The sequence below is a fragment of the Chelon labrosus genome (genome assembly GCF_963514085.1).
Source record: "Chelon labrosus genome assembly, chromosome: 13".
Classification (NCBI taxonomy): Eukaryota; Metazoa; Chordata; class Actinopteri; order Mugiliformes; family Mugilidae; genus Chelon; species Chelon labrosus.
The window spans coordinates 18,570,887-18,596,792 of NC_140346.1; the positions used below are offsets into that span (position 1 = coordinate 18,570,887).

General features: G+C 43.0%; 2 protein-coding genes across 2 annotated transcripts in view; one reads left to right on the forward strand and one right to left on the reverse strand.

Annotated features, from left to right (window-relative positions):
* Nucleotides 1-434: 434 nt before the first annotated feature.
* nmd3 (NMD3 ribosome export adaptor) lies at nucleotides 435-11,715 on the reverse strand. The gene is made up of 16 exons (XM_084559249.1): nucleotides 11,616-11,715; nucleotides 11,140-11,241; nucleotides 10,344-10,478; nucleotides 10,122-10,218; nucleotides 9,668-9,748; nucleotides 9,002-9,130; nucleotides 7,906-7,996; nucleotides 7,116-7,194; nucleotides 6,659-6,755; nucleotides 5,992-6,109; nucleotides 3,064-3,209; nucleotides 2,616-2,728; nucleotides 2,052-2,124; nucleotides 1,774-1,880; nucleotides 1,037-1,107; nucleotides 435-870 (listed from the first exon to the last, which is right to left on the reverse strand). Exons 2-16 carry the CDS (start codon nucleotides 11,181-11,183, stop codon nucleotides 737-739), a joined length of 1,515 nt encoding a protein of 504 aa, XP_084415375.1. The 5' UTR covers nucleotides 11,184-11,241; nucleotides 11,616-11,715; the 3' UTR covers nucleotides 435-736.
* A 1,948-nt stretch (nucleotides 11,716-13,663) lies between these two features.
* The window catches only part of ppm1lb (protein phosphatase, Mg2+/Mn2+ dependent, 1Lb), a 42,328-nt gene continuing 30,085 nt past the window's right edge, over nucleotides 13,664-25,906 (forward strand). Inside the window, exon 1 of the mRNA XM_084558388.1 lies at nucleotides 13,664-14,752. Coding sequence (XP_084414514.1) covers nucleotides 14,354-14,752 — 399 coding nt within the window. The 5' untranslated portion in view covers nucleotides 13,664-14,353. The remainder of the gene's footprint in view (nucleotides 14,753-25,906) is intronic.

The following is a 25,906-nucleotide window of genomic DNA, read 5'->3' on the forward strand; positions in this document are numbered from 1 at the left end:
ATAATAAACAGTCATCCAGAATATGGCTATAAAATCTTGATGTGTGACACTAAGGATGTATAAATGGTGACAGGTTGGAGTTGGGAAGCGTAAATACAGGCACCGAGCCTCCAATCAGTTAAAGATCACTCCAAATCACAGAAGAACATTATTTAAACTTAAATCTACCGATTCGATCTTTACCTAAATCATATTTGTGTCTCCAGCTTCAGATGATATCAGAGCACAGGGTTCACTTTCTCTGGCTGAACAGGTGCTGCAGCTGAGTATTTGAATATCCAAATGATCCAGTAACAGAAATGGTTCAGCTTACCTCAACTGTGGCGATTTGAATGAACTACTCTGCACCTCTTTCTGGCCCAAAGCCCCCTCTGGTGGATGTCTACGGACATCTACAGTCAAGCACTTGATAAACAGTTTTTCCAACAAGCAGAAATTGTCAAGTAATGGGGAAATATTTATTTTGATAAAGTGAACTTTAAGGACTCCATTTCATTCATCATTTCAAAATACAACATGACAAATGAGAGCACTGTAGGAATAGCTGAAAATGTTAGTTTGAAGGCCAAGAGTGATGTCCAATTTCTCAGTGAAAATGTGTCCGTCAGTGGTTTAATCAGTCCTCAATGTGCTGCCGGTTCAAAATCAGACGTGTGTAATGGGGTCTTTGCATCATCAAGCCGAGGTTTCTTCGACAAATCAGCTGTCAGCGGCACTAAGGCAGAACGGCGACCGGCTATTCTGTCATCATGTCAGCCCCCTCTACTCCCGTGGCGTCCGATAGGCTGAGCTCCTCCAGCATCTCCATCAGGGAGACGCGCGGTGCTCCGTCATCATCGGTGTCGCTCTCCACTGGGATCTTTGACGCGTCTGTAATTGAAAAACAATCGGCATCGGCTCATTTACTATCCAATACATCATCTATAAGAAACGGCGTGACGCACGTTGTACCAGAAACATAAGCGGCCGTTGACAGTAAATGAGCGAAAACCTAAATACATCAGCAGAAGAAAGTCTGCAGTGACCAGCTGCTCACCTCTGTAGATATTGACATTTTTCCTCAGAGCCTCATCTTCCTCCAGATCCTCCAGGAAGTCCTGGTATTGTCTGAAGACAGAAAAGCAAATTCAGAGTGAACCCATCTGGCACAGCAAAACAGATAAAAAAAGAAAAGCAACTACAGGATATTTGGCATTCTTGGCACATCATCAGACTATTCACCAGCAGACCTAAACAATACCTTGACTTCAGTCACCATGACAGGAATTTTAAGTGTTTTCCCATACAAGTGAGATTTGAACAAAACAAATAAACGTTTTTCAGTTGCTCTTATCTTCTACATTAACCTGACAATATATCCTTTACTTATTTAGGACCGTTACTGCTACCGATACTTTGCAATTACTTTAGTATTAAAGGTTTGATCTGGAAATATTCAAATTCCATGAAATCATGAACCCTTCTAACAAGTATTGTCTGTGTACCCAGTGCCGGATACAGCTCGTCCCTCTGTGTCATAAAGCTCCGATGTTGTCCAAAAACACAGCAGGGAGCCAATCTGTTGTCCTGGCTGCCATGATTTTTCATTCCAATACGCTACTTATTTATTTTGATGCTAAATATATTCCCAAGATAGAGTGAGTTCATTAAATAAAGTATGTACGAAAAGAATCCCAAACAAATGCACCATTTTATTCAGTGAGTTAGCTTAAAAAGCAGCATTTTGAATCTTTTCACTTTAAGGCAAGTGTTGGCTAAACGTAACCATCCTACCTCTCGTCATCTGTGTCCATTCCTTCACGGTCCCTGACCATCTCCTGCAGTTTCCAGTTCCTGCGCTTCACCCTCCTGCTGCGATCGTAGCTCTTCTTGATCAGCACCTTCGGCATCCAACGTGCACATTGTACGAATTAAAACGCAACCACTGGCCGTTCATGTATTTTACATTATGTGTTTATGAGCAGGAATGTATTTGTCCAAAGGTCAGTATTATGTTTTGCCACTAGAGGTCAGTGTTAATCAAGCCCACGATAACCCGCTAAAAGTCTTACCACATCAGGAACATGGTGAGGGTTCATCTTGTTCAGGTACTCATCGTTGACGTTGGAATTGGCAAAGTCAAAGCTGCGGGGTGAGAAGCAAATTTTCCATTAGGTGTGACGCTCACTGCAGTAAGTCCTAAGAGGGTAATGTAGTTTTTCCTGCATGCTGAAGGGGAAAAGTCCCCCGGCAAAGTATTAGCGGTGTAGCCTTTTCTTCTGTTTATTATCTACATCACCATGCAACACATTTGCATAATGTCCAGCTGGTGGCCAGTGTGGCACAACACAAGCTCTGAGCGTTTGACCAAAAACCATCTGACCAATCACAACATAATGGGCTTTTTGGACAGGGACTTAAAGGGCCAGGTAGTAAAACAGAGCGTTTCATAGCGAGAACAAAAACAGAGGTTGCTGCAGGGTGAAGCAGGGGTAAAATAATGTGCTGTTTAAATATTAAAGCACGTAAACCTACTCCAGTACACCCTACAAATATAATTATGTGCCTTTAAATAAGCATAACAAGGCCTCTTTAACCGGACATCACCGAATTTCCCGTCAATCCCTCGCACTCACCCCAGCACCAGGTCCCCGATGTTCAGCAGGTGGCCCAGGAATGTGCGGCAGTGATATTGCTGACTGGTGTCCATCTCTGATGTTTTCTGAACCCACACCTCAGCCAGAGTGTGCTGCAACAAACACACGCAGGGAATATAAATACATCTTCAAGCAACAAGAACAACATAATTCATTATTTTCCTCCAGCTGGTTCAGATAGTCGCATCAATAATATTGCAACATTCAGACAGAGGAAAGGGAGAGAGAGAGGAAGAGAGAGAGAGAGAGAACAACAAACCTCTTTCCCATCAGAAGAAAACACTCCTGAGTGTTTCTGTCATTTTGGCTTGAATCCCACATACAGGTTCAGGGATAATGTAATGGCTCGCTATTGATTTTGCTTCCGAGAGAAGAGCAATGTTCCCACATAATGCAATCTGTTCTGCACCGGCACACACACACTTACCTTGTTGGACCGCATGCCGGCCCCAGCACCCAGCTTCTGGTCTCTGATGATGTCAATGTCCATAACGATGAACTCCTCCAGCTGCCGTGGGTTACAGAGGCTGTTGAAGGGGTTACGCCAGTATGTGTTCCCATCCACCTCGGCAACTAGTGAGTTAGAGATCATTGTTCGTGTCAGTAAAGATCCCACTTTGAGCCATGATAGGAGGCAAAACGTGAGCAGAAGTGAAGCGAACTTTACAGAAATTAGTTATTCTTGACGCAGTTAATGTTTTTATGCTGAAAACCCAAACTGCAGCATACTTTGAGTTATCTTATTAAATTAAATTATTAATCCGACGTCTGCAAATGTTTTTTTCTTTTTGGAAAAACCTCAAACAAACCACACATGGATGCTGTATCCTCGTCTATACTCCCAATAAACTGCACAAGCAGGAAAACAGAAACGCGCATATTTCTAATACTTGAGTTAATTGCCTACTGCTGCTGAATCGGCTGAACAGCCTTGAGGCCGTCACTGCTATTCAGCCGGCTCAAAAAAAAAAAAAATTCTGCAACGAAAATAGCCTGCTCTTTGAAGAGTAATTAGAAACGTGTGTGCTGCCTCGAAATGTCAGAATTCTGCAGCTTAGGGTCTCAAGTCTCGCACATAATGAGTGACTGTATCAGATATAGAGGAGCTGCATCATCGTGATGCATACCGAAAAACTATGCATCGTCTTTCAGTGAGCGTGTCCCATTCTGTGACTGCGAGCAGAAGGAAGCTGTTAGACGTCTGATGAACACATGGTCGGCAAACTGGGGTCAGCTTAGTGCAGTATCGAAGGGTGTCGACCGAGCTGTGACTTTCAGTTGTATCACATGCATAAACAGCTCGTGTGGTTTCCAAAGTTTCCAAATGTGGAAATAATAAAAAGATCCCAAACAGACAGCTGAAACTATTTGATCATCCATTGTTTTAGATCCGACTAGTGAAATTGTGAGAATGCAATTCTTATGTGATATTAGACTAAACATCTTGAGTGTTGCAAAAAAACAAGACATCTGAATAAATCGCATTAGGAAATTCAAAGTCTGGCATTTTATAGACGAAATGAAGACAGCAATCTTCAGAGTAATCAACAATAGTTGCAGCCCTAATAAAATTAGAAGAAGGATTCACTGTGTTCATGAAAGGATGGAGGTGGCCTGCAACAATAATCAAGATGTGGCAATAAAATATCCACCAGCAGCCTGAACCGTACATACAAGGCAGGATGGATCCATGCTTTCAGCTCGTTTACTGCAAATTCTGACCATGCCATCTGAAATCAAGACTCAAAAGACCAGATCAGTTTTCAGTTTACAGGAGTGTCACTGTGTCGTGCATTCAGAGATGCTCTTCTGCATACCTCAGTTGTAACAAGTGTTTTTTTTTTTTAATTAATGTTGTTCTTTCTGTCGGCTCTAACCAGCCTGGCCATTTCTCTTCTGATCGCTGCTGTCAACAAGGCATTTTTATTTTTTATTTTGCAGAGAAAACTGCTGCTCACTGGATATTTTCTTTTCCTTTTCTCTGTATATTCGAGATGGTTGTGCGTGAAAATCCCAGTAGATCAGCAGTTTCTGAAATACTCAGACCAGCCCGTCTGGCAGCGACAACCATGCCACGTTCAAAGTCACTTAAATCGCATTTCTTCCCCATTCTGATTCTCGGTCTGAACTTCAGTCTTGACCACGTCTGCGAGTCTAAATGCACTGAGTTCCTACCATCTGATTGGCTGATAAGATATTTGCACTGATAAGCAGGTAAACAGGTGTACCTGATGAATAGGCAGGTGAGTGTATAAGATTTACTGGTTATTACATAATGGTCAATAAAATGGGTGGCGTGGGTTGTGGAAAAAAAAGAATAATCTTGTTATAGGCAGTTAAGGCTTCTGCGTCAATTTGACGCTGTAGCTATGGCAATAGCCCAGACTATAATGGCGTAACCTGATGTGCACCTCCCCAGTAATATAACTAAGCGGGGATGCAGACCGCAAGAGCTGTGATTGGTCCGCTTGGTAGTAGCGTGTTTCTGCTTTAGTATTTCCGGCTGCTTCTCCATTTCCGCAATTTTCATTGATTGTTTTGGATCAATAAAGATGGAACACATCGAGGAAAGGTTAACTGAGGAGGTTTGGAGATACAAACGTTTGTATGACTTGACTTCGGCGAAAGTTTCAGTAGAAGTAGAAACAAAAATTAACCCGACAAGCGAAAAAGACACAGTGTCGACTAACGTTTGGGTGGCGTTTTTACAGAGCGAGCCAGACTGACGAGCGCACAAGAATAAATGGCTCGCACCGGCATCGGATACGTGCGTCGGTTACGGCGTCCAGTCCCGCAGAGGCATAAACTCCGCTTTAGTTCCAGCTGGGGACTTTTTGAAGCCTGTCATACTGCTCGCAGGCTTTCCAGTCCGCATCACTCCAATACTATGTAATTAAAAAATTAAAAATGTAAAAAATGCAATCTTTTAAAAAGTAATATAAGTAGTGAAAATCTCAATTTCCTGAGGTCAAATGGCTCATTTGCTCCATCCAACAATCAATCATCTTTAAATGAGCTTAACGATTAGGAAATTCTCATTAAACATTTTTGAATAATTTTCTGATGATTGATTGTTTCAGCACGGGGATAATTAAACCGACTGTTTATTATAAGCAATAACTATTCATGAGAACGTGAATTCAGCTCAGTGCAGACTACTTTCAAATGAACAAAGTTAAATATTTGACTGTTTTGTATTTCGCTTACGCACACAGATCACATAATGACGTCTCAGGCTGACTACGACCAGACGCAGCGATATTAAGCCAGCTGAAGCAGACAGACAGACGGACGGACAGTGGTGTCAGCTGGGGCAGTTAAAACGCATCACTACTTTAGCTGTAGAAATACTCACTCTGCAGGGTGCGTGGGTCGATGAGATGGATGGTGCTGGTCACCCGGACGCACACACAGACTTGACCCATGTTCCCGAGGCTCTGCGCCAGCCGTGGTGCAAGGCACACTACGTTGTCCTGGCAACCAGACACAACCAGACAACTTGGGGTCAGACTGAGGTTGCAGGGACAGTGAAAGAGTTTGCAAAGGAAAAAGAAAGCACTGCTCTTGTTTTCATATAGTGAACAGACCCTGCATGACCTCTATCATCCGCCCACGTCTATGTGGTACTGATTAAAACAAATAAAGCTACATATCAAACAGGATTAAGCAGCCGTTGAAAATGACGACTAAAGACCTGCCAAGGATCTCTTTCCCTACTTCAGTCCTAAACGCTATAGAATCAGCTGCATTTGTCGTCACCTGTCACTGTCGAAAACAAACACAACCTGAAAGATTATTGGCCGGCATTTCTGTCCGCGTATCAGCAGATCATAAGACAGCTTTTCAAACATATCAGCTTCACTAAACTAACTAAGCTTTGTCGGAGGAGACGTGCCAGGAATTCCGGCTCGTCCGACGCGCCGAAGCAGATACGGGCGCGTCCCGCTGCCAACAGTCCAACTAAATCCAACTAAAATGAAAAGTAAACACACAACGTGAAGAGGGCCGGGATCGCTGTTTACCTTGCAGACAGGTACAATTTCCATAGAGTAGGTGCTCTTGTAGTTGTACGTGTTCGAGTGGATGTCGTGAGAGATGAGGCGCTGGGATGTCTTTGACCTTTAAAATAGAAAAGAAAACATTGATTATTGCGATGTCTTTCCGAGACACAATCCATACTGCGTCGGCTGCATAAATCATATCACAGGAGAATAAATGCAATAAAATGTTTTGCAAAAGAAGCAGATTTCTGTTGTCTGAGCTGTTGAAGGTCGTATCGGCCTTCTGACGCCATATGCAGGCAACAGATTTTAACTTTAGATTTCTTTATATTCTTTATGAATGCAGGTTTCATTAAAACAAAAATGTACATTTTGGGAAATAATAAATTATCTTCAAATGTGGATAAAAATATAACTCTAGTTTAATTAAAAAGTTGCGTTCATCGTCTCCACAGCCACAGACTGAAGCACTGCTCACCTGCAGGGCACGGTGCACTGCAAGAAGTCAACCATCTTCTGAGCGTGCTGCTTTGAGCCGTAGTAGAAATCAATCCCCTCTAAAGAGAGAAGGAGAAGAATCCCATCAAACACACTTCAGCAACAAATGAATCACAGGTGCGCTTCATGGGTCACCGCCGTCGCAGAGAAACACACACACACACACAGGGGGAAGCGGATGAGGAGGGGAGAAAATATGGCAGCCACATGTTGTGTTGTAACCATCATAAAGCCTTTTTAAGTCCCGCCGAGATACGGAGATGATTTAAGTTACGCTATCGGGCCAAACTCCGCTTCACGGCCCCCGTCCAAGAGCACAGAGAGCTGCTGCTGAGCCGTCACTCCCTCCACAGCATGTGAGCCTGTGTGTGAAGCAGCATTTAGCACACTTAAAAAAAAAAGGGGGGGGTATGGAACAAGCGTGCATTGCGGGAAACTGGTGTGGAATGCCTGTTCTGATTACAGCGCTCTGATTAGTCGCACGACGCATGCTCCTCGGAGGCCCGCGCGAGGACGGCCGTATGAAGTGATTGGCGCCAGCGATATGCATGCATGGCTTGCTGCCTGGTACGGGAAGAGGTAATTAACACTCGACACATCATTATGCGCCGCTTCGTTCTAATCCACATTAGTTCCACCGGAGGCAAATGAGGCAAGTTTGCCATTTTACAGAGTCGTCGAGATAGAGGCCCTAAGGACACCACCGGGCAACCTCCCAGTTTATAGATATTAAAAATTTAAACGTATAGAATCACATTCAACCGACCCACCGTGGATTTCTTTGATGTTGAGGGCGTTCTGGTGGAGCTTATGCTTGAGGATCAGCTGTTCCAAATAGTAGAACGTCTTCTTGTGGAGAGTCTGGTACATAAAGAAGAAAGCATCACACAGAGATTCTGATTAATTCAATTGTACTGGAACAGTTTTAGTGTACAACAAAAATACTTCATAAGCTTACTGTTTATTTAACTGAATCCAGGGACAAAGGAAAGGGAGTGAGAACAGTAGACTGTTAAGTCAAACTTTCTGTATAGCTGCTAGAGGGAAAAGCTTTTATTGTGAAATAGCAGTAGATGGTGTTGACTTGTATAATAGTTTAGATAGGTGGTAAGAGAGGTTTAATCTAATCAAAATATTCTCTGTTACATTTCCTGCTACATATCTAAAGCTCTACCTTTATTTGCCAGTTCATTAGGGACACTAGTGAATACAATAAAATGTATTCTAATCTAACGGTCCTGCACACACTCTTAGCTTCATGATTTCAGCGTTTGTTTATATGAACTGAGAGAGCTGTTGATTCAACTGTGTTTTCAATTTAGAGGCTGTGGTTTGTAGTGCTACTGAATTGTACTAGGTTGTACCCAACAACACATGTTTCTGTTATTTTGACAGCCCCATTTTAGTCAGTGTGCCAGGCTAAGCAACAGAAACTTTTGTTTTTAATTCAATAGTTTAACAGCACCACAAACTAAATCCTCTAAAATGATCATATAATTATATTACTGCCTTTCCGACTCTGTTTCAACATAAAATGAACATGATAACAGTCATGAAGTCAGGATTTAGTGCGGGACTGTTATATTAGGATGCATTCCTTTTCACTAGTGTATGATATAATGAGACATTTAAGAGATTCATAAGCAAAAGTGCAACAGTCCAACACTTTTATGAATATCTGTTGTACTACATTCTATCTAATCTAACACAGACATACGAATGTGCCAAAATAAAACCGATATTAACGGTTCAATAAATTATCCATATGTCATATGTATTCAAAAAAAGTGGAATACTTGCAAATGTGAGTCAAGAAGATATCCAGAATGGTAGATAAAGATATTTCAGTTGACGACAGAGACTTACCTTCTGCCTAACTTGGACCACGGCCTTCCAGAAGTCTTTGGCCTCCACACGGTGGCAGTCGTCACACATCTGGTACTGGATGACAAACTCGACCACAAACACCTGCTGTAGGATGGCTCCGTTCATCACCTGAAGAGGATGACAGCAACAAGTTACACCATATGTTCCAGCTGTGTGGTACACGCTGACAAAAAAACCTACCATTAACCGAGTCGCCCGGGAAGAAAATAACTGTTTTATTTTCTCCATTTAGAGAAATAGCTGACCAGCTGGTGGTGCAGACAGCGTTGTGAATGGCCCTTAAGCAGCACAAACAAAAGAGTTGGCCCCGAGAAGCACGGGGCTCAGGTTCTCGGTAAAGGTCAAGGAGATGAGATGACAGCCAATGGCAAGACTCCCTTCTTTCACACACACGTAACTCAGTCAATGTGTGTAAAAACATGTCTGCATTACAACTTGGCAGCATTACTTTTACTGCTTTTACTGTATGCCGTTAACCAAATGCTACTTGTTATTGTTACAGAGGACAAGTCAAACACAATTAACTGGACATTACCTCCTGAAAATAATAAAACCTTAAGACAAAAAGCATCTTGTCTGTCTCCGGTCGCCGATCAGTTTAAATGTCACATTCTCACACTTATCACTTCCACTCTGAGTTCTTACCTCCTTTTGGATGGTCAGTTTCATCTTAATCCTTTTGGAGTGTGGTTCTGTCCAGAGAAAGCCAGCATCAATGAGACGTATCTGTGAGAAGAAAGGTGTTGTTGAATCATTAGTAGTAGAATGAGCCCCAGCTGATTATCACAAGTACTTCTGTATTCATGGTATGTAAACAGTATTGTTGCAATTAAATCCAAAATACCTACAAAGAATACCATAAATGTGAAAAGTTTTAGTGGGTGCTGTAATAAGGTGTTGCTTCAAGTTTATGGTTAATACTTATTTCGCAATAAGCAGGCTCAAAAAGAGATGAGACCAAAACAAGCAGGTTAAGAGTAAAAATCATGAATCCCAAAACTGGATCTTGAAATTTACACCTTCCCGCTTCACATACATTTTATTTGTGCAGAAATATACTATTCTCTTTACAGAAACAAACGGTAAGAATCTGACTTACTTTAGTCATAGAGCTTTTAAGTTTTTTCAAGCAGAGAGCCAGTAGCTCCCTGGACTCCAGAGCACACTGCACCCAGCTGGCTGGGGGCTGCAAGTACCTGCACGAAAGAGAATATTAAAGAAAAACAACCTTTTTGCTCCAGTAAGCACATTATGTGCGTTCTACGTTGTGAAAAAAAAATGTATAACTGCTTTATACTATATAATAAATTCATGAACCAACCGATCACACTGCTTGCAGAAGTGCACTGTGACTTGCTTGGGGATGCCCTCCGAGATGTCTACCTGAGTGCGAAGGCAGGCTACACACATGTTGGCTGGGTTGGGAGGAATGGGGACGCCACAAGTACAGCACAGGCTAGGGAAGGAAAAAAAGCAACATTTAAATCTATTCTGGTTTAACCTTTAAGTTAAACACAACATCGTTGACCATTTCACAAATCATACTATATCTTATTTGGCTGTGTTTCTTTTAACTAAAGCATTCTCTGCAAGTGATTAGTCTTTATTTGGGATCATAAATCATTGCAGTAAACATTAAAAGCCCAGTGTGTAGGATTCTTTAGCATTCAGTAGTGAGGCTGCAATCAACTGAATAAGCCTTGCTCACCACTCTCCTTCCAATCATACAGAAGAACCTAGGTTAGCCACAAAAAAATGTGAAAGGCCCTCTTTATAACCAGTGTTTGTTTCTCTCCCAATCTCCCAAAACTCCACACATTGGACCTTTAAGATGCCAATTGTTTTGCAGAAATTGCATTACCACGGGAAGTTGAAATTAAAACGGCATCTAATTTAAAACAGGACATCTAATAAAGGGCTCTGTGATTACAACAAACTGATGTGGCAAACCTTTATTACTTCTTAAATTTGAGCAAACACAGGCAGCCCTAACATCTCAACCTTGGCATGCATGTCCTGGACTTGAGATTTGTTTACTTCAGCCTTGAAAATGGGCTATATTGTGTTAAGCTTCCCAAAACACTCCAAAGACTAAATATTAAAAAAAATTCACTTACATGTTTCCCTGGCTGCTTGTGGCAGGAGCTTGCATGTACTCCATCCTTGTCAATCTGACAGGTCCGTGTATGTCAGTGGATCTCTGTGTAGCCTAGTGATGTCTAAAGACAGAAACATGACAGATGTAACTGGCCCTGTAGCAACAGTGCTTAGGAATAGCGACACATGCTAACTGAATGTAACCTTAACTCTAAACGTATTTGTCACAGCAGGAAATATTTTGTCTTTCTTTATAAATGTACGGCCCAGAACAGACAGTAAAATAAAACTAATCAAGATGCCATGCAGGCAGTACAATTAGCGCTGCTATGCTAGCTGACGCTCTAACTTAGGCAAGATGGAGTTAGCACTGGAGGCTAAACTGGTAGCTATTTAGAGTGATTCTAAAACATATTCGTGGCAAAACAAGCTGGGAATTTCAAAAAATCGTACTCGATAACTGCGCCTGGTACAAACAAGAGATGACAAAACCTACTGAAGTTATTTTGATAAGAAATCCACAACACACGGGCACGTACAGCCCTCCACGTTTTCCCCACCGTGGGCCGAGCGATCAAGAGAGGCTTGATGGCGTCACGCAGGACTGAAGGACCCCGAGACTGTCTTTGGGCGCCTGAATAAATTTCCATTTAAAAAAAACTATTCAAGTAAAATAAAATAAGGTAATAAACGATTAAATTAATGTATTAGACAATTAATGATTGTTCTGGAAAATCTGTAGTACCAAACCAGAGTCTATACTGCGCTGTTAAAATTTTAAAGGCCATAGTATACTGACAATTTTTGTTTTTTTCAACATAATTGACAATACATGCTATTGTTTGTGACTATTTAATACAACAGAGTCCCTGCTAGGCCAGAACAGTGAGTAGACAGCCTGTTAGGATTTTCCCCTCCAGAAATGTATATCATGGACATTTACCTGGAAAATAAAATTAGATAGAATCACAAATATGCATGTAGATTTGTTGTCCTGACTGGATCAAGCTGAGTCATCACTTTAGCACATTGTTGTAAGCACATTCTAGCATTTATTTTAGTCTTAATTAATATCAAGAAACAGGGTTTTACTCTTTACTGCTCACCATTTAAAATATTTTAGCATAAGCAAAACCTATTTATTTCCACTCCAAATATATCCATTTGAGGGCAAAAATGTGGTGCCAGCGTCTGCTTCTCCTGTACTAGAATATAATATGAACCCAAAGTGGCTTTGTAGTATTTTAGCATAAGCAGAAACCCACCAGAAATAATAAAGACTTATTTTGACATAGTCCACAAGACCCATTAATAACGCAGGAACCAAGTTGACTATTGCCTTGTCACTCAATATTGGGCTTTAAACCACCATGGTGTTATTTGTGTTATTTTGTCAAATCTCATAAATAAATTCTCAAGGTTAATTTTTAACGTTTATAATTAACTATTAACAGGTCTTTGTGTGCACGTGTAGTGTGGCTGTTGTTGAGATGCCTTCATGCGCCGTCGGAATTATCTTGAGCTGGGAGACTCTTTCTCCTGCTCTTCTGTTGTCGCAGTTAGGTTTAAATGGACGAGCCTCTGGGATAATTCAGTATTATTGTTTATCAAATTTCAGTGGAATCTAGTAATGATTGTATGATGCGATAATTTGCAGGTTTCTCTACTGTTCTTTAATTTGCTTTTTACTGTATTTCAAGTCTGTTTTTTGTTTGTGTCTGTCTTATTTGATCGTGTTTTTAAATGTTGTACTAATGAATTTCTTCACTTTGCCCTTTGAATTGTTTGAAACATGCTATGTGAACTAGGGCTGTAACTAGTCGTAATGATTGTTGTCTTTGTTGACTAATGTGCTGGTCAGTTTTCTAGTGATAAAATATCCTTGTAATGTTGGAGCTTGGTGGAGCTCTAATACAAATAAAATGACTCCATTAATTATAGATAATGTAGCTGGGATCGGCTCCAGCAACCCCGTGACTCTTCACAGGACACGTGGTTACAGAAGATGAAGTAATGAATAAACGAATTAATAGATAATGCATTATTGCGTTCTCCAAAAAACACAGCTGAAACAAAGGCAACTGATGTGATCCACACTTAAAACACACATGGCAATTCAACAACCGGATACTCCCCTTCAATTAGATAATGTTTTTTTCATATTGACCAGTGTGGTGTCCTGTTGTTCCACAATTAGTAGTACCCCGACACCCCATTAATGTCCAGAAACTCCAGGCTCAGGGTGAGACAGTGGGGTTAATCTGAACAACATCCTCTAATTACAGGTGGGTATCGGCTTGTTAACAGAGACGAGTCGTGTGCTTTTCAATCATGCATCGCCCAAAGATGTTTTTATTAAAAACCTAAACAGGTCTAGCTGGTTTAGTTCTTGCTTTGTTTATTGTATTGTTGTGCAACACAAATTCAAACAGGCTTGTCATTCAGGTAATCTCAGACATTGCTTTGAACATCACTTTGACCGTGTTATGTCATATTCCACGCGGTGCTATATTAAATACAGGCAAGTTAGTACTATAATAGTAATTTAATCCTAAAAGACTTTCTAATCTGTGGAGCAGAAACAGCTGAAAGGGCCATTTCAACATTCACCGTGAGAAGTCTCCTTGAGTCTGAAGTGTTCTTTGAGAGATATTACGAGCTGCACCTGAAGGCAGCACCCCTGTTTAGAAAAGCAGCAGCAGAGAGTCGCAGCCAGTGTGGCAGCTGGGAATGTGAGGGTTTCAACACAGACCGCTATTTTCAGGACTGGGGGAACAGTAGCAGGGCTGGCAAGGGAGAGCTTCTGCCCACAACTCTACCATAGCCACTGACTTAATATCCAAAGGGGCGACTAGGGTTTTTCTGTCCGGGGTGTCGGGTGCTCTCGGACCGCAGCAGATGGTCAACGGACAGCAGCGGTGGCGGCTCACTGACTGCGGGGCTACATGCTAGAGGGAACCAGCCGGAGCTCCGCGTTTGTTACCCCCCCGGTCTGTGTGCTGACACCTCACCCTCCTGTCTGCTCGGGTCCCGGGTTAAAAAAAAAAAAAAAAGATGCAGTGAAGCGTGCCCCATCTCCCTGTCTGTCGGGTCGGAGTAATTTTGAATGAAGTGAAACGTTAAATGTGCCTGTTTTCGCCGCTGCCGAACGGAACGCGACGATGGAGTGAGATCTGCGGCTGGGGGGGCGACCGACACAGAACCTGCCGCGATTTCCTGCGTGTAAATAAATAAATGATAGAGGATACGATGACCCTGCTGTCTCTGCTCGGTCGGATCATGCGTTATTTTCTACTCAGACCGGAGACCCTGTTCCTGCTGTGCATCAGCCTGGCTCTGTGGAGCTACTTCTTCCACACGGACGAGGTGAAGACCATCGTCAAGTCCAGCCGGGATGCGGTCAAGATGGTCAAGGGGAAAGTGGCGGAGATGATGCAGAATGAGCGCTTCGGCGGTCTGGACGTCCTGGACGCGGAGTTCGCCAAGACCTGGGAGTTCAAGAGCAACAACGTGGCCGTGTACTCCATCCAAGGCCGGCGAGACCACATGGAGGACCGGTTCGAGGTGCTCACCGACATCGTCAACAAGAGTCACCCGTCCATCTTTGGGATTTTTGACGGCCACGGGGGAGAGGTGAGGAAAGAAATCCTTGTCTGTGTCTCATCTGCTTCTCTAAATGTGAATGGGTTCCCAGTGGGAGCCATTAAACAGAGCCGCAGGGGCCCATCAGAGTTGGATTTGTCTAAATCAGCCTTCAAAGTTGCTGTTAAATTTGAACAAGGAGCATGAAGTTGAAAGTTTGCTGGGTTTTTCTTCTCAACCAGAATGTAGACTTTAATAGGACTATTTCCACTAGGACTAACAATTCATTTTATTTTCTAGACAACTAAATGTGGATCATTATGTCAGGCAGGAAGAATCAGTCTTCAGCTGGCAAATATTAGATTTATTACATGATATTCAATTACATGAAGTTGACGTGCGTGTGATTGGATTGCCCCGTCAGTGGGTATAATTGCTCCTGTGTCCCTGCTATTAGTAGCTCCTCACTCCTCCCTAGAGTTGGAACAATGTCTGATTCTTTTCTCTGCTGGACTATAACGCTACGGCCTGGCACGGGGTTTTCCTGCAGGGTAATTTGATTAAACACAAATTGCTTCAGGATCTTGCTCCGTGTAAGGACAAAACTGAACTAATGAAGGTCTTGAAACTGCAATTTTGACACAAAGGCGAGGTCAGGTAATAAAAGCAGGGCCCACTTAAAGGCTCCTGTCAGGTCTGCTGATATTACGCTCGAATGGTGCGTATTTCCCCGCCGCAAGCCTGCACTGGAGGCAATTAGTGAATCCAGCCTTCGGCCTTTGTCATCAAGTATTTGTGCATAAGTTGAGAAGGGGCCCAGATTCCCCCTCTTATGCACATAAGCTGCAATCCTGCACTCACCCACACACGCGCGTTTTGTCATCCTTTAAATGTTTACATCTTAAATCGTGCCAAAAATTGTGTTGTTTTTGGCCAAGAACCTTAAAGATGACGCGTGTTTTGACCAAAATCATTAAGGTATTCGCATGGTTTGAAGTGGTTTTAACAATATAGGTCAAAGCTGCGCTCTAAGTAAATCATAAGTGAGGTGGGTCACATGTTACACATCAGCTGGTTACTGTACTACTACCCAAGCATCGTGCTTCCTTAGTCTGTCTTCCCTTTTCCGAGTGGCTCGCAATGACACCATTAAAAAAAAAAAATAAAAAAAAAGAAGAAGAAGCCAGTAGTCGGTTAAAAGGACAAAGGGAGTATTTGAGATGACGACACAGTTTGGCAGGAACATGAAAACACTAACTTATTATGAAGTCATAGCATGCTGCACTGGCTTTGTCTGTTTTTTTTTAGTGCTTCAACCATTCACAGCTGACAGTACTGATGCAACAGTGCTACACAGGAAAAAGCCCAAACTGTAACTGACTGTCTCTTCTCTTCTCTTCTCTTCTCTTCTCTTCTCTTCTCTTCGCTCCACCTTCTGCATTAAACATCGCACATTTTCTCATCGCCCACTGCTGCTCGCTGAGGAGCTAGCCTCCATGCTGTTTTGGGCCCGACAGCAGAAGTCTTCCTTCTGGCTGCCGTGGTCTGATCGAGGCCCGAATGATAACATGCTAAAAATAGACAACCCAAAGTCAGAGAGGTGGCTGTTCTTTTTGGGTAAATTAAATTTTAGGCCGCAGCGCTCACTGCTGCAGCTTTTGACCATAAGTGGTCATTGGGTTGTTTTTCCCTGTGGCATTCCCCCCCCTCTGAGGAGTTCATTTTTAGAGATCATGGACCTAACCTGTTTGCCACTGCTACCGCACATATGCTTAAGAGATTTGAAGCAATAAATAGTGAACGGGAGATATGTGCTTGTGTATCAAAGGAGAAAATGTGTGGGAGGGCGTCAGCGATGAGTATGTGAGAGTCCGTTTTATCATTGCATGTCCACGGGCAACAATTTGGTCTGTTTTCATTCCCACGCCCTCTTTTGAAGTGTGTGCCAGACAGCAGGCTTCAGAAACAACTTCCCCAGTTTAGTGGATTTTACTTCCTTTTTTTTTTTTTTTTTTTATTATTTAGCTAGAAGGCATTGAATAAAGCAGTGGGATGCTGTGTGGCCTAAGGCTACACCAGATATACTGGCTGCCTCAGCTGGCTGGTTGGGGAGTTGTCAGACGCTTCTATCTCTTTCCACATACACACACTTTGCTCGTCCAAACAAACATACACGGTCATTAAAGCAATGTCGAACTTGTATCAACATCTATCTTAGATCCAAAACTCTGCGTCAGCGGACCTTACATACTGTTTACGACTTCTGTAATGAGCAGAGATGTGAAATATTTTCACAGGGGTATGAGTGTACCAGCTAATTAGTGTAGTGATTTGACAAAAAAGCAATGTGTATCCAACTAGGAATTAGGAATTTTCATTATTTTATTCATTAAGAACGAAACAGTTTACTTAAAAAAAATGATTTAAAAATTCTGCAGTATTACCCTAAAGCCCCAAGGTGATGGTTTCTTACCAATGGTCCAAACCTCCAAAGTAAAAATCCATTTTTAGATAGAATCAATCACAATCCAGGTCTCAAGATGCTTTACAGATACTTAACCCCAAAGGGCGAGCACTAAAATGACACTGTAAAGAAAACCTCCCTTAACAGGAAGGAGCCACCATATAAAATAGCTTTAGGGCCCGTCCACACAGAAACGCAAAAACGCAGAAGTTTTGCATCGTTTTGGCCGATCGTCCACACGTATCCTGTAAACGCATAGCCCTAAAACGCACTTTTCTGAAAACGGGTCCCAGGGTGGAGAAATTCGCAAACGCAACTCTTGCGTTTCTGTGTGGACAGACAGAAACGGAGAAAACGATGATGTCATCGCCACACCCCCGAGCAGCCTTCCACCTCCTGCGAGACGTCTCATAACAACATCAACAACAATGGCGGACTACATGCTAGTTTTCCTGCTGGAGAAGATATTGAGCATATTAGGGTTACTAGGGCAAAATATAATTTCTCCTTGAGTTTGGTTTCTTCTAAAGCCGATTTGTAAACAGCGCTCAAGATTTGTGCGCATGCTCCGCCTCTTCCTCTCCGTTTTTGGTGAATTTCTGAAACTGAAACAGCGCCACCTATAGGCCTGGAATATGAAGTAGCGTTTTCAGTCGTGTTGAAACGGATCCGTGTGGACGCAGATATTCTTGAAACGATGCCAGGGAAAATGGAGAGGGAAAAGATCGTTTTCGTATGTGTGGACGAGGCATTATACTACCACTGATAGTTGATCGTTCACCCAGTGACCATCTCTGGTTGCATTATTTAATGTAGCTTCATCATATTCTTTGTTCAGCTTGACTAATAATTTGTTTTCTAGGAATCACATTGTCTTGATTTAATCATTAGTCCTGACAGGCAAAGCCATCACTCTCATGACAACAATCCAGTGTAATCAATGGATATTTTACACTATGAGACGTGTAAACACACGCGTTTTGCATGTTCAGTGCCAGACTTCAGAGTAAGTGCAATTGAAATACACCTTATTTGCTTTGATTGCCAAGAAATGGATGAGAAGATCCATATCCTTCTTGTTTTTATTTTAATTATGGAGACATATATCTCAGCTTGAAGACTGAAAAGATGGCGAAACATCTCTTTTCCAAAAATTCGACTTATCAACATTAATCTGCATTTGCATCGTGGTTAGCGGTGATTTGAATCCTGTGACATGAGGTTTACCACCAGATAAATCATCAGTCAACCCACCCACTCGCACACAATGGCATCCTCAAATTCAGATTTTCTAAGAAGTGTTTAAAATCAGTGTTTAAAGTGAGCACATCCATTGACAGTCTCAGTAATATTTGATGTTGGCTCGACGAGGGGATTTATCTGTTAAATGGGGGATTGATTGATTTTTTTATTTCTTTTTTTTAAGCTGACACGTGGGAATAACCTGCATGAAAGTAATAACCCTGGGCTCTCCATCCATTTAACGGCAACACGAGCCATTTGTTCCTTCCTGGGGGACGGTGAGAATCGGCCATGCTTCTGCCCCTCCCCGTCTCACTGTCAGGTTGTGGCTTCAGGCGCCGCAAAATTACCTCAGCCGTAGCACAGAGAAGACATTCACCATGAGCCTGTTTAACTTGAGTGCGGGGGATGTTTCCTCGCTGTCTTGTTTGCCGTCCTTTGGCTTTTGTTCCGTTGATTTCTTGTTCCGTCGTGGGCCCACTCGTTCACGCAGCTTCGATCAGCGGTGTTTGCTTGCTTGCGAGTGGGTTGTGATAGATATAGTTTCTAACTGTGAAGCAGGCGACGGGAGAGCTCAGAGCAAAGAAGCACAAATAACACTGAAACCACAGGGACGATGGTCGTTTCCAGAGGTCTCCTCTCCGTCCTCATTCAGCTCTCAGCTTGTCCTCAGTTCACCTTTTGCTTCATGTTCAGGTTCAATGGCCGTTTTATTTTCGTTTTTCATTTCTTGATTTTCTTGAGGAAGCATGCATGCATCCTAATTCCTCATCTTTTCAAAATCAAGAACATTTATAGTCAGAAAATATGAGGTATTTTAACATGTTAACATGCATTTTTGTGCATTAGTCCAGAAGCAGAGGGTGGGTTGTGTAGTTTAGATACCAGGCAGTTTGAATTCCTCCTGAGCTCTCCCGCTCACTGGAGAGATGAAAGAAAGACCCGGCATGTGACTAATTGCACTGTTGGCATTACAGGATTAAACGGAGAGAGAGAGAGAGAGAGAGAGAGAGAGAGAGAGAGAGAGCAAACGAATAGATGGAGAGTGGGAAGACCAAGGACACCAACGTTTGCCTGAGTGTATGAATATTTATGCGCGCGTGTGTGTTGCAAGCTTGCAGAAGAAGCCGTTTTCTCCTTCATGGACGCTGACGCTTTAAATGGAGATGAGAGAGGAGCAGTTTGGTGTTTTGTTCCAGTGAGAGGCGTCTTCACTGTGGGACTGAAACGCCAAAGGCCTATCAGGAACAGACACCTGCTTCACACTATCACTGCCCTCGGCGAGCTAGTAAAATTGACTTCACAGCGCACTTTTAATTACATTAACTGAATGTTAGGGGGAAAAATTGCAAAAGTTGTAAAGCTATAATGATAATCAGTATTTCTATACTGACAGTGAATCGTGTGACTGGCTATGTGTAGAAGGCGTGGCACATAGTGATGAACCAACAGAGAATTATCCCCCAGCTCTGCTACGTGGAGCTATTTTAGCATCTTTTGGGTTATTGTTTAGGTTTTCTCGACCACAATTTTACTGTTCTGATTCACATACGCTGCTTTCTCTCATTTTTGGGCATAGCAGGCAGGCAGTTTCCAATTACAATGCGACTGTGCACTACCAAACTAGGACCAATGGCAGATGGACGCAGTTAACATCTAGCTGATCATTGTGAAGCATTTAGCAGCTAAAGAGTCATATTTCCTTGAAATTTAATGAGCAGTAATGTTGCCAAAGTGCCCGATAAATCTGCTATTGCAGGTTTATGGACATCAAATTAAAGTTTGTCTCATCTGGCACATTGCGGACATGGTTCACCAGCCAGCTCATTCCCCCTTATTAAATATGACATGACTGCGTCTTGCAAATTTGATCCATGATTGCATTGTCTATGGAGACTCGGTCGACGGCCAGTCAGCTGTGTTGAGTTTGTCTTGGAGCAGCTTGTGTTGGAGCTAATAAATGCTGATCAACATCTAATTTTTCTGGTATCCCTGCGACACGCATAAGAGAAAACACCTTCAAGTAGATGGTTTGTAGGGGACAAGTTTCTGTCTTTGTTTGGTTGCTGAGATATGTTGACGAGGAAGTACATTTTTGACCAGTAACCGCCGTTTCTGTTTCTATTTCTGTCGCCACAACGTGTAGTTACACTTCTGGGGAGGTGCACATCAGACTGCAGCGCAAAGTACAAAGCTACGGCGTACCTACAGCTTTGATCCGATGCAGAAGCATAAATCCAGCTTAAGACTGAATCCCTGGCGACTCCAACAAAGTATAACTCTGCTCATAATTACCGTTATCCTTTCCAGTACCTGTACTTCTGTCATCTGTGGCAAAACCTGATGCCCAACACAACAGCCCTCCCTTGAAGTCAAGCGAAGCAGAAAGATGAGAGCTCATGGGAGGCCATGCTCTGTTGGAAAACACTTGTGGAGCAGACAAGAGACCAGAAAGCTGGAGAGCTCTGCTGAAAAGTCTTCTGACCTTTTGTTAATTTGTCCCGGGTGGCGCGGTTTGCATTTCTAGTAGTGAAAGGAGCGGATTCATGGAGAGAAGCACAGCAAATAAAGGGATGAATGGGCCTGCTGCCTGTCAAGCAACCTAAATGTTTGGCCCTGGAGTAAACATCTGTTATCTTTTCCTTTCTGCGGTTATCCTTTCTCATCGAATAAATCTGCTCAGAAATCCTCTAACTTAATAACATAATATGCCCCTGTGTGTCTTTACCTGTTAACACCGTCTCATCTCTTTTAAATTTCAAGAGCATTTAGTAAGCTAACAAGAACATCATCTCCTCTGGTTTGATAGGAGTTTGTGACAGGAGTGTGTGTGTGTGTCTGCCAACAGCATGTAGCCCCAGATAAGAGTGCCTTCTTCAGCCTCAGTGTGCCGTCCTTCCCTGCTGGCACCAACTGCTCAATAATTTAACACCCTCTCTGTCGAATACTTCTGCTAAAACCCCCTAACTAAATATACACCCTCCTCCGAGCAGAAGCCACAAGGTCATTGTTCGCACACACACACACCTCACACTGTGTATGCGTGGAGGTTTCTGGGAGGAGGTCTTGTCTGGAAAGCTGTTTGTTAAAGTTTGAGCTTTGTGGTGCGTTTGGCTTCACCTCCGCTTCACCCACTTCTCTCCCAGCGGGGCCGGTCTGAGCTGACAGCATTGCTGAAGGGTGGGTTTGGTAATGGAGCTGTTCAGTTGCCAGTCCCTCCTCTTGTCACCCCCGTCGCCCTGTTTTCTCCTTTCACCTATTTTCCCTCCTCTGCTAACACCTCCTCCCTCTTAGGGGGTTGCCAGCAAATGAACGGGCCAAAAAAAAATCTCCATCTTCAACCTGCTGTCCCCTGACCCCACCGTGCCCACACTGCTTCTGCTGGTTCTCAATGCAGCGCACTAACATGTGATGTTTTCCCTGTTTTAAATGCCGGGCATGCTTATTGTGTTGGAAGGGTTTAACATCCAGTTTCAAAGCTAAAGTCTGGCTCTGAATGCGCAATGCTCGCCACAGCAGCGCCATTAGGCTGTATGTTCTTACGTGTGTTCTTGGTCTGCAGCTGATTAACGATCTCTAAATCTGATCACATGCCTGGAATTGACTGGGCTGCTCAGTCTAATCTACACTTCGTTTTGAAAGGGGGACATTATTCACAAAGATGGCAGCTGTGTGAAACGCTGAAATGAAAGAATGCTCGCGCTGGATCGTCCTTTACAGTTTGAACCCAGGAGCCCGAGTCCGCGTGCGAGTGCCAGCTCTACAATTGTTTGTTTGTCTGCGTGTGATTGAGAAAATAGATGAGTCAGTTGGAGTTTGCCTGCTCGCTGTCTTGGCAGTGAGGGACGGCAGGAGAAGAATGTTGGCCGAGAGAAAGTAGGGAGTTGCAGCTGTTCAGGGTTAGCAACATTGGTGTGATTGTGTGTGTGTGCGCGAAGAGGCCGAGCCATGATATTTGTGACGGTCACAGTTGTGGCTCTTTTCTCTTCGCGCTGCAGATGGACCTGTGTTTAGCAGGTGCATCCTGCTAAATGTTATCAGGCCTCCTGGGTGTGTTTGTCTGCCACTGCCTTTTATCAGAGCGGAGGCCCAGAAGTTAGACGAGCTGCCCTAGATCATTTTTAAATTAAAGGCCTGTCGTAATAAAATGTTTCATGGCTGCTTTTTCAGTCGTAGATTTCTGTTCTAACGTAATCTGTTTGAATATTTCTATCCACATGTTGGTGTTTATACTTTAAGTTAGCACGCTGTAGCCGCTCTGCTGCACACATGTGCTGCACAGCCTTCCCGACATGGATCCACCCAGACAGGAGGAATGCAGCTGATATGAATGTTTGATATTTGCACATGGTTTCTATTCACTGTAAGTACTGTGCGCTCAAAAACACCTTCAAATAAACTCTGCGGTGAACCAGTGCTGACACAGGTTGTCTTTAATTTACACTCTTAACAAAAGTTCAGGGGATAATGAGAAAGGATCAGCCTCCACAGAATGTCATTATTTTAGGCTTGTGATTAAAATTATGAGGCAGAGGGATCTTATGCACACACACACGTGTTTGTGTTCTTCGATCATTCTCAGGCATGAGTATGTATGATTGTATACCTGGGTCTTTCTGGCTCGCTGCCATGAACTGCTGATTATGGTCCTTGGAGATTTATAATCCTAAGGGAGTTGTTCCACCCTATTTTTTCCTTTTTCTTTTTCCTCTGTTCCCTCCTTTCTTCTTTCAGCGCATTTATTGAGAACAGGCAATCTAACACTGGTGACGCTTTATGGTGAACCATCTGCTGTGTAAGGTTTAGATGAAGTCCTAAGGAGAAAACGGATGATGTTGACGAATGAATTACAAGTGAAAACGTGGAAAGCGCCGATAAAGCAGATTGGGAGTTATTTGTAAACAGATTGACGAACATATGGGCTTTGTCTACAGAGTAACTGCAATAAATAAACTTAATCTGCCAATGGGATTTCAAGTCAATTCCAGTCTGTATTTGTTTGACCTTTTAATCCTAAAGCGTGCCAACAGGCTGACTGTAAACCCTGCACTTAACCTGTCTCTGACTAGGATGTGGCGATCGCCTCCAGAGGTGTTGGTGGCCTCATTTAGTAATTGCTCGTTCGCACGCTCGGACCTTTTTGACCTAAATAAGTCAGATTTTTGCTGTAGCTCTCTGCACTCTCTAGATTAATTGTTTTTTAGTATGTAATGCTAAGCTTGAAACCAAAACAGCTTACAGGATGATTCAATATACATTTTTTAATAAATGTCCAGGTTTTTGTAGTAGTATGGATAGTAAGTCCATTGTAATGAAGTAAATCAAGCAGCAGTGTGTCTGATTCTGAGGCTACAGCAATAGATCATTTTTATTATTGATGAATCTGCCAGAAAAAACAAAATGTCAATGTGCATCCAAGGGCCTCAGATGTCTTCTTTTATTTGATCAACTGTCCAAAAGCCCAAAAATAGTCCTCCGGGTAAAAGCACTAAATCCTCACTTTCTAGTACGTCTAGAACAAATCAATCATCAAAATACTTATTTGGCCTTTCTGATACGTTATAAACACCTTGCATTAAATATGGATATTCATTAATTCATTCATCTTCTGTACCCACTTATTCCTGTTAAGGGTCGCAGGGTCTGCTGGAGCCTATCCCAGCTGTCATCGGGCGAGAGGCGGGGTACACCCTGGACAGGTCACCAGTCTATCGCAGGGCTAACACAGAGAGACAGACAACCATTCACACCCACATGCACACCTACGGCCAATTTAGAATCACCAATCAACCTAACCAGCATGTCTTTGGACGGTGGGAGGGAGCCGGAGTACACGGAGAGAACCCACGCAGACACAGGGAGAACATGCAAACTCTACACAGAAAGGCCCAGTCGGCCCATGGATTAGAACCCGGGACCTTCTTAAATATGGATATTGGAATATATAATGTAAACTAAATTGTGGTCACGTCTTTGTGAGCCGCTTTTGATTCTTATCCAGTTTTGTGCAATACCATCAAGGCAATGGAAGCATACAGATTTTTTTTTTTTGACACAAAAATACTTGGTACAGTCTTGGTCCTAATCTCTATCTATAGGTTTCTAACGACACCTTGACACATTAAAAATATATAAAATAAACTGTGATGTGATAACGGCTGCATGCAAATACATCTTCCTCTGGGTTTAGCTTCTACATTTGGCTTTTAGTGCCTCAACCTTTTGAACAATGCTTCAGAAACACCAGGTCAGGTGTATTGGTAAACTGAGAAGCTTTGCCGTATAGGTAAATGGGTCGTGCATGTATGCACTGAGGGTTGCGGACTGGTGATGGCTTTGGATGGATGGGTAGTTTAGAGGCAGATAAGAAGGGTTGGTAATTGATTAGTGTTTTGCAGAGGAGGCTTAAGGTGACGTAAGCTAATGTTAACAGCTCAAGGCGCACAGGATCCCTGCTCTCTTCCTGAGAGAGCCTCTAAGCTGAGGCTGTAAGGAGTAGAAGAGACGGCAGGCCTGGTTAGATTTACACTAATCCGCTGCAGAGATCGGGTCTAAATTTTCACCATGTTTCCATCGTCCCTCTCCCAGTTACCTGGGGCGTTTGATTATCCAATTAATTATTCTCTTCCTGTCTGAGATGCCTTTTTAGATATCTTTAGATTTCCTTTTCTTCGCTTGTGTGTGTGTGTGTGTGTGTGTGTGTGTGTGTGTGTGTGTGTTTACTTATCCTTTACCTGTATGTGTTTGTTGCTTAGAGAAGTGTGTTTGTTGCCCTCTTCCTGAGTTGATTTAATGAGCTTAACCAGCAGCAGAGTTGGCGGCTATGCCAATGCTGCTCCGAGGTGGAGGTGTTCTTTATTGAGGATGAGAGGACAGGAAAATGATGGCATGGATGAGAAGTGCCCTCAGTCAGAGAGGGAGAGACGAAGACAGAGCAGCTAAGATGCCAAGATGAGAGGCACTGACAAAGCAGCTGAGAAATAAAAACGCTGCCGGTTTTCAGAAGCATAAGCGAAGATAGTGGCAGAGGGAGCTTAAAGCTGCTGTTTGGAGGAGGAGAAAAGGCGGGAAGAAGTTATTTCTTTCAGAGGAGATGAGGATAAAAACGGATGGATGCCTAGAGGCAGCATCTTTCACCCTCTTAAGAATTTCCAGGGCTGCAGCACAGGTCCTGTTGCTCAGAAAACACCATGTTTGGGTAGATTCAGAGACCTAAAGAATCTGTGTGAATCAAGGCGCTGACAGTTACAGGCTAAACACCATGTAGCTGTACAGCAACCTGGAAGTTTGATTGTGCATGAAGTGCCAGTGGAGTTTTATTATCTTTTCATCATAAGTCTGCCAGACTGAAGGCCACGGCACCACAGGGCAGGTCCTCCCCAGAGAAAGCATGACATACTTTTCCACCCCTTTAGTCTGTTTTTCATCTCCTTTCTGACACTTGCTCTCTGTCTCCGTTGACCTTTCCCTACAGTCACTGTCTCTGTTTTCACTCCCTC

Bases quoted from the DNA above. Each gene is read 5' to 3' on its own strand.
- nmd3 (XM_084559249.1), bottom strand. From the start codon at position 11,183: ATGGAGTACATGCAAGCTCCTGCCACAAGCAGCCAGGGAAACAT. The intron at 6,756-7,115 runs GTGAGCAGTGCT...TCTATTTTAAAG, and splicing joins CAGTGCACCGTGCCCTGCAG to GTCAAAGACATCCCAGCGCC. The intron at 1,108-1,773 runs GTAGGATGGTTA...TTCTGTCTTCAG, and splicing joins ATGGACACAGATGACGAGAG to ACAATACCAGGACTTCCTGG.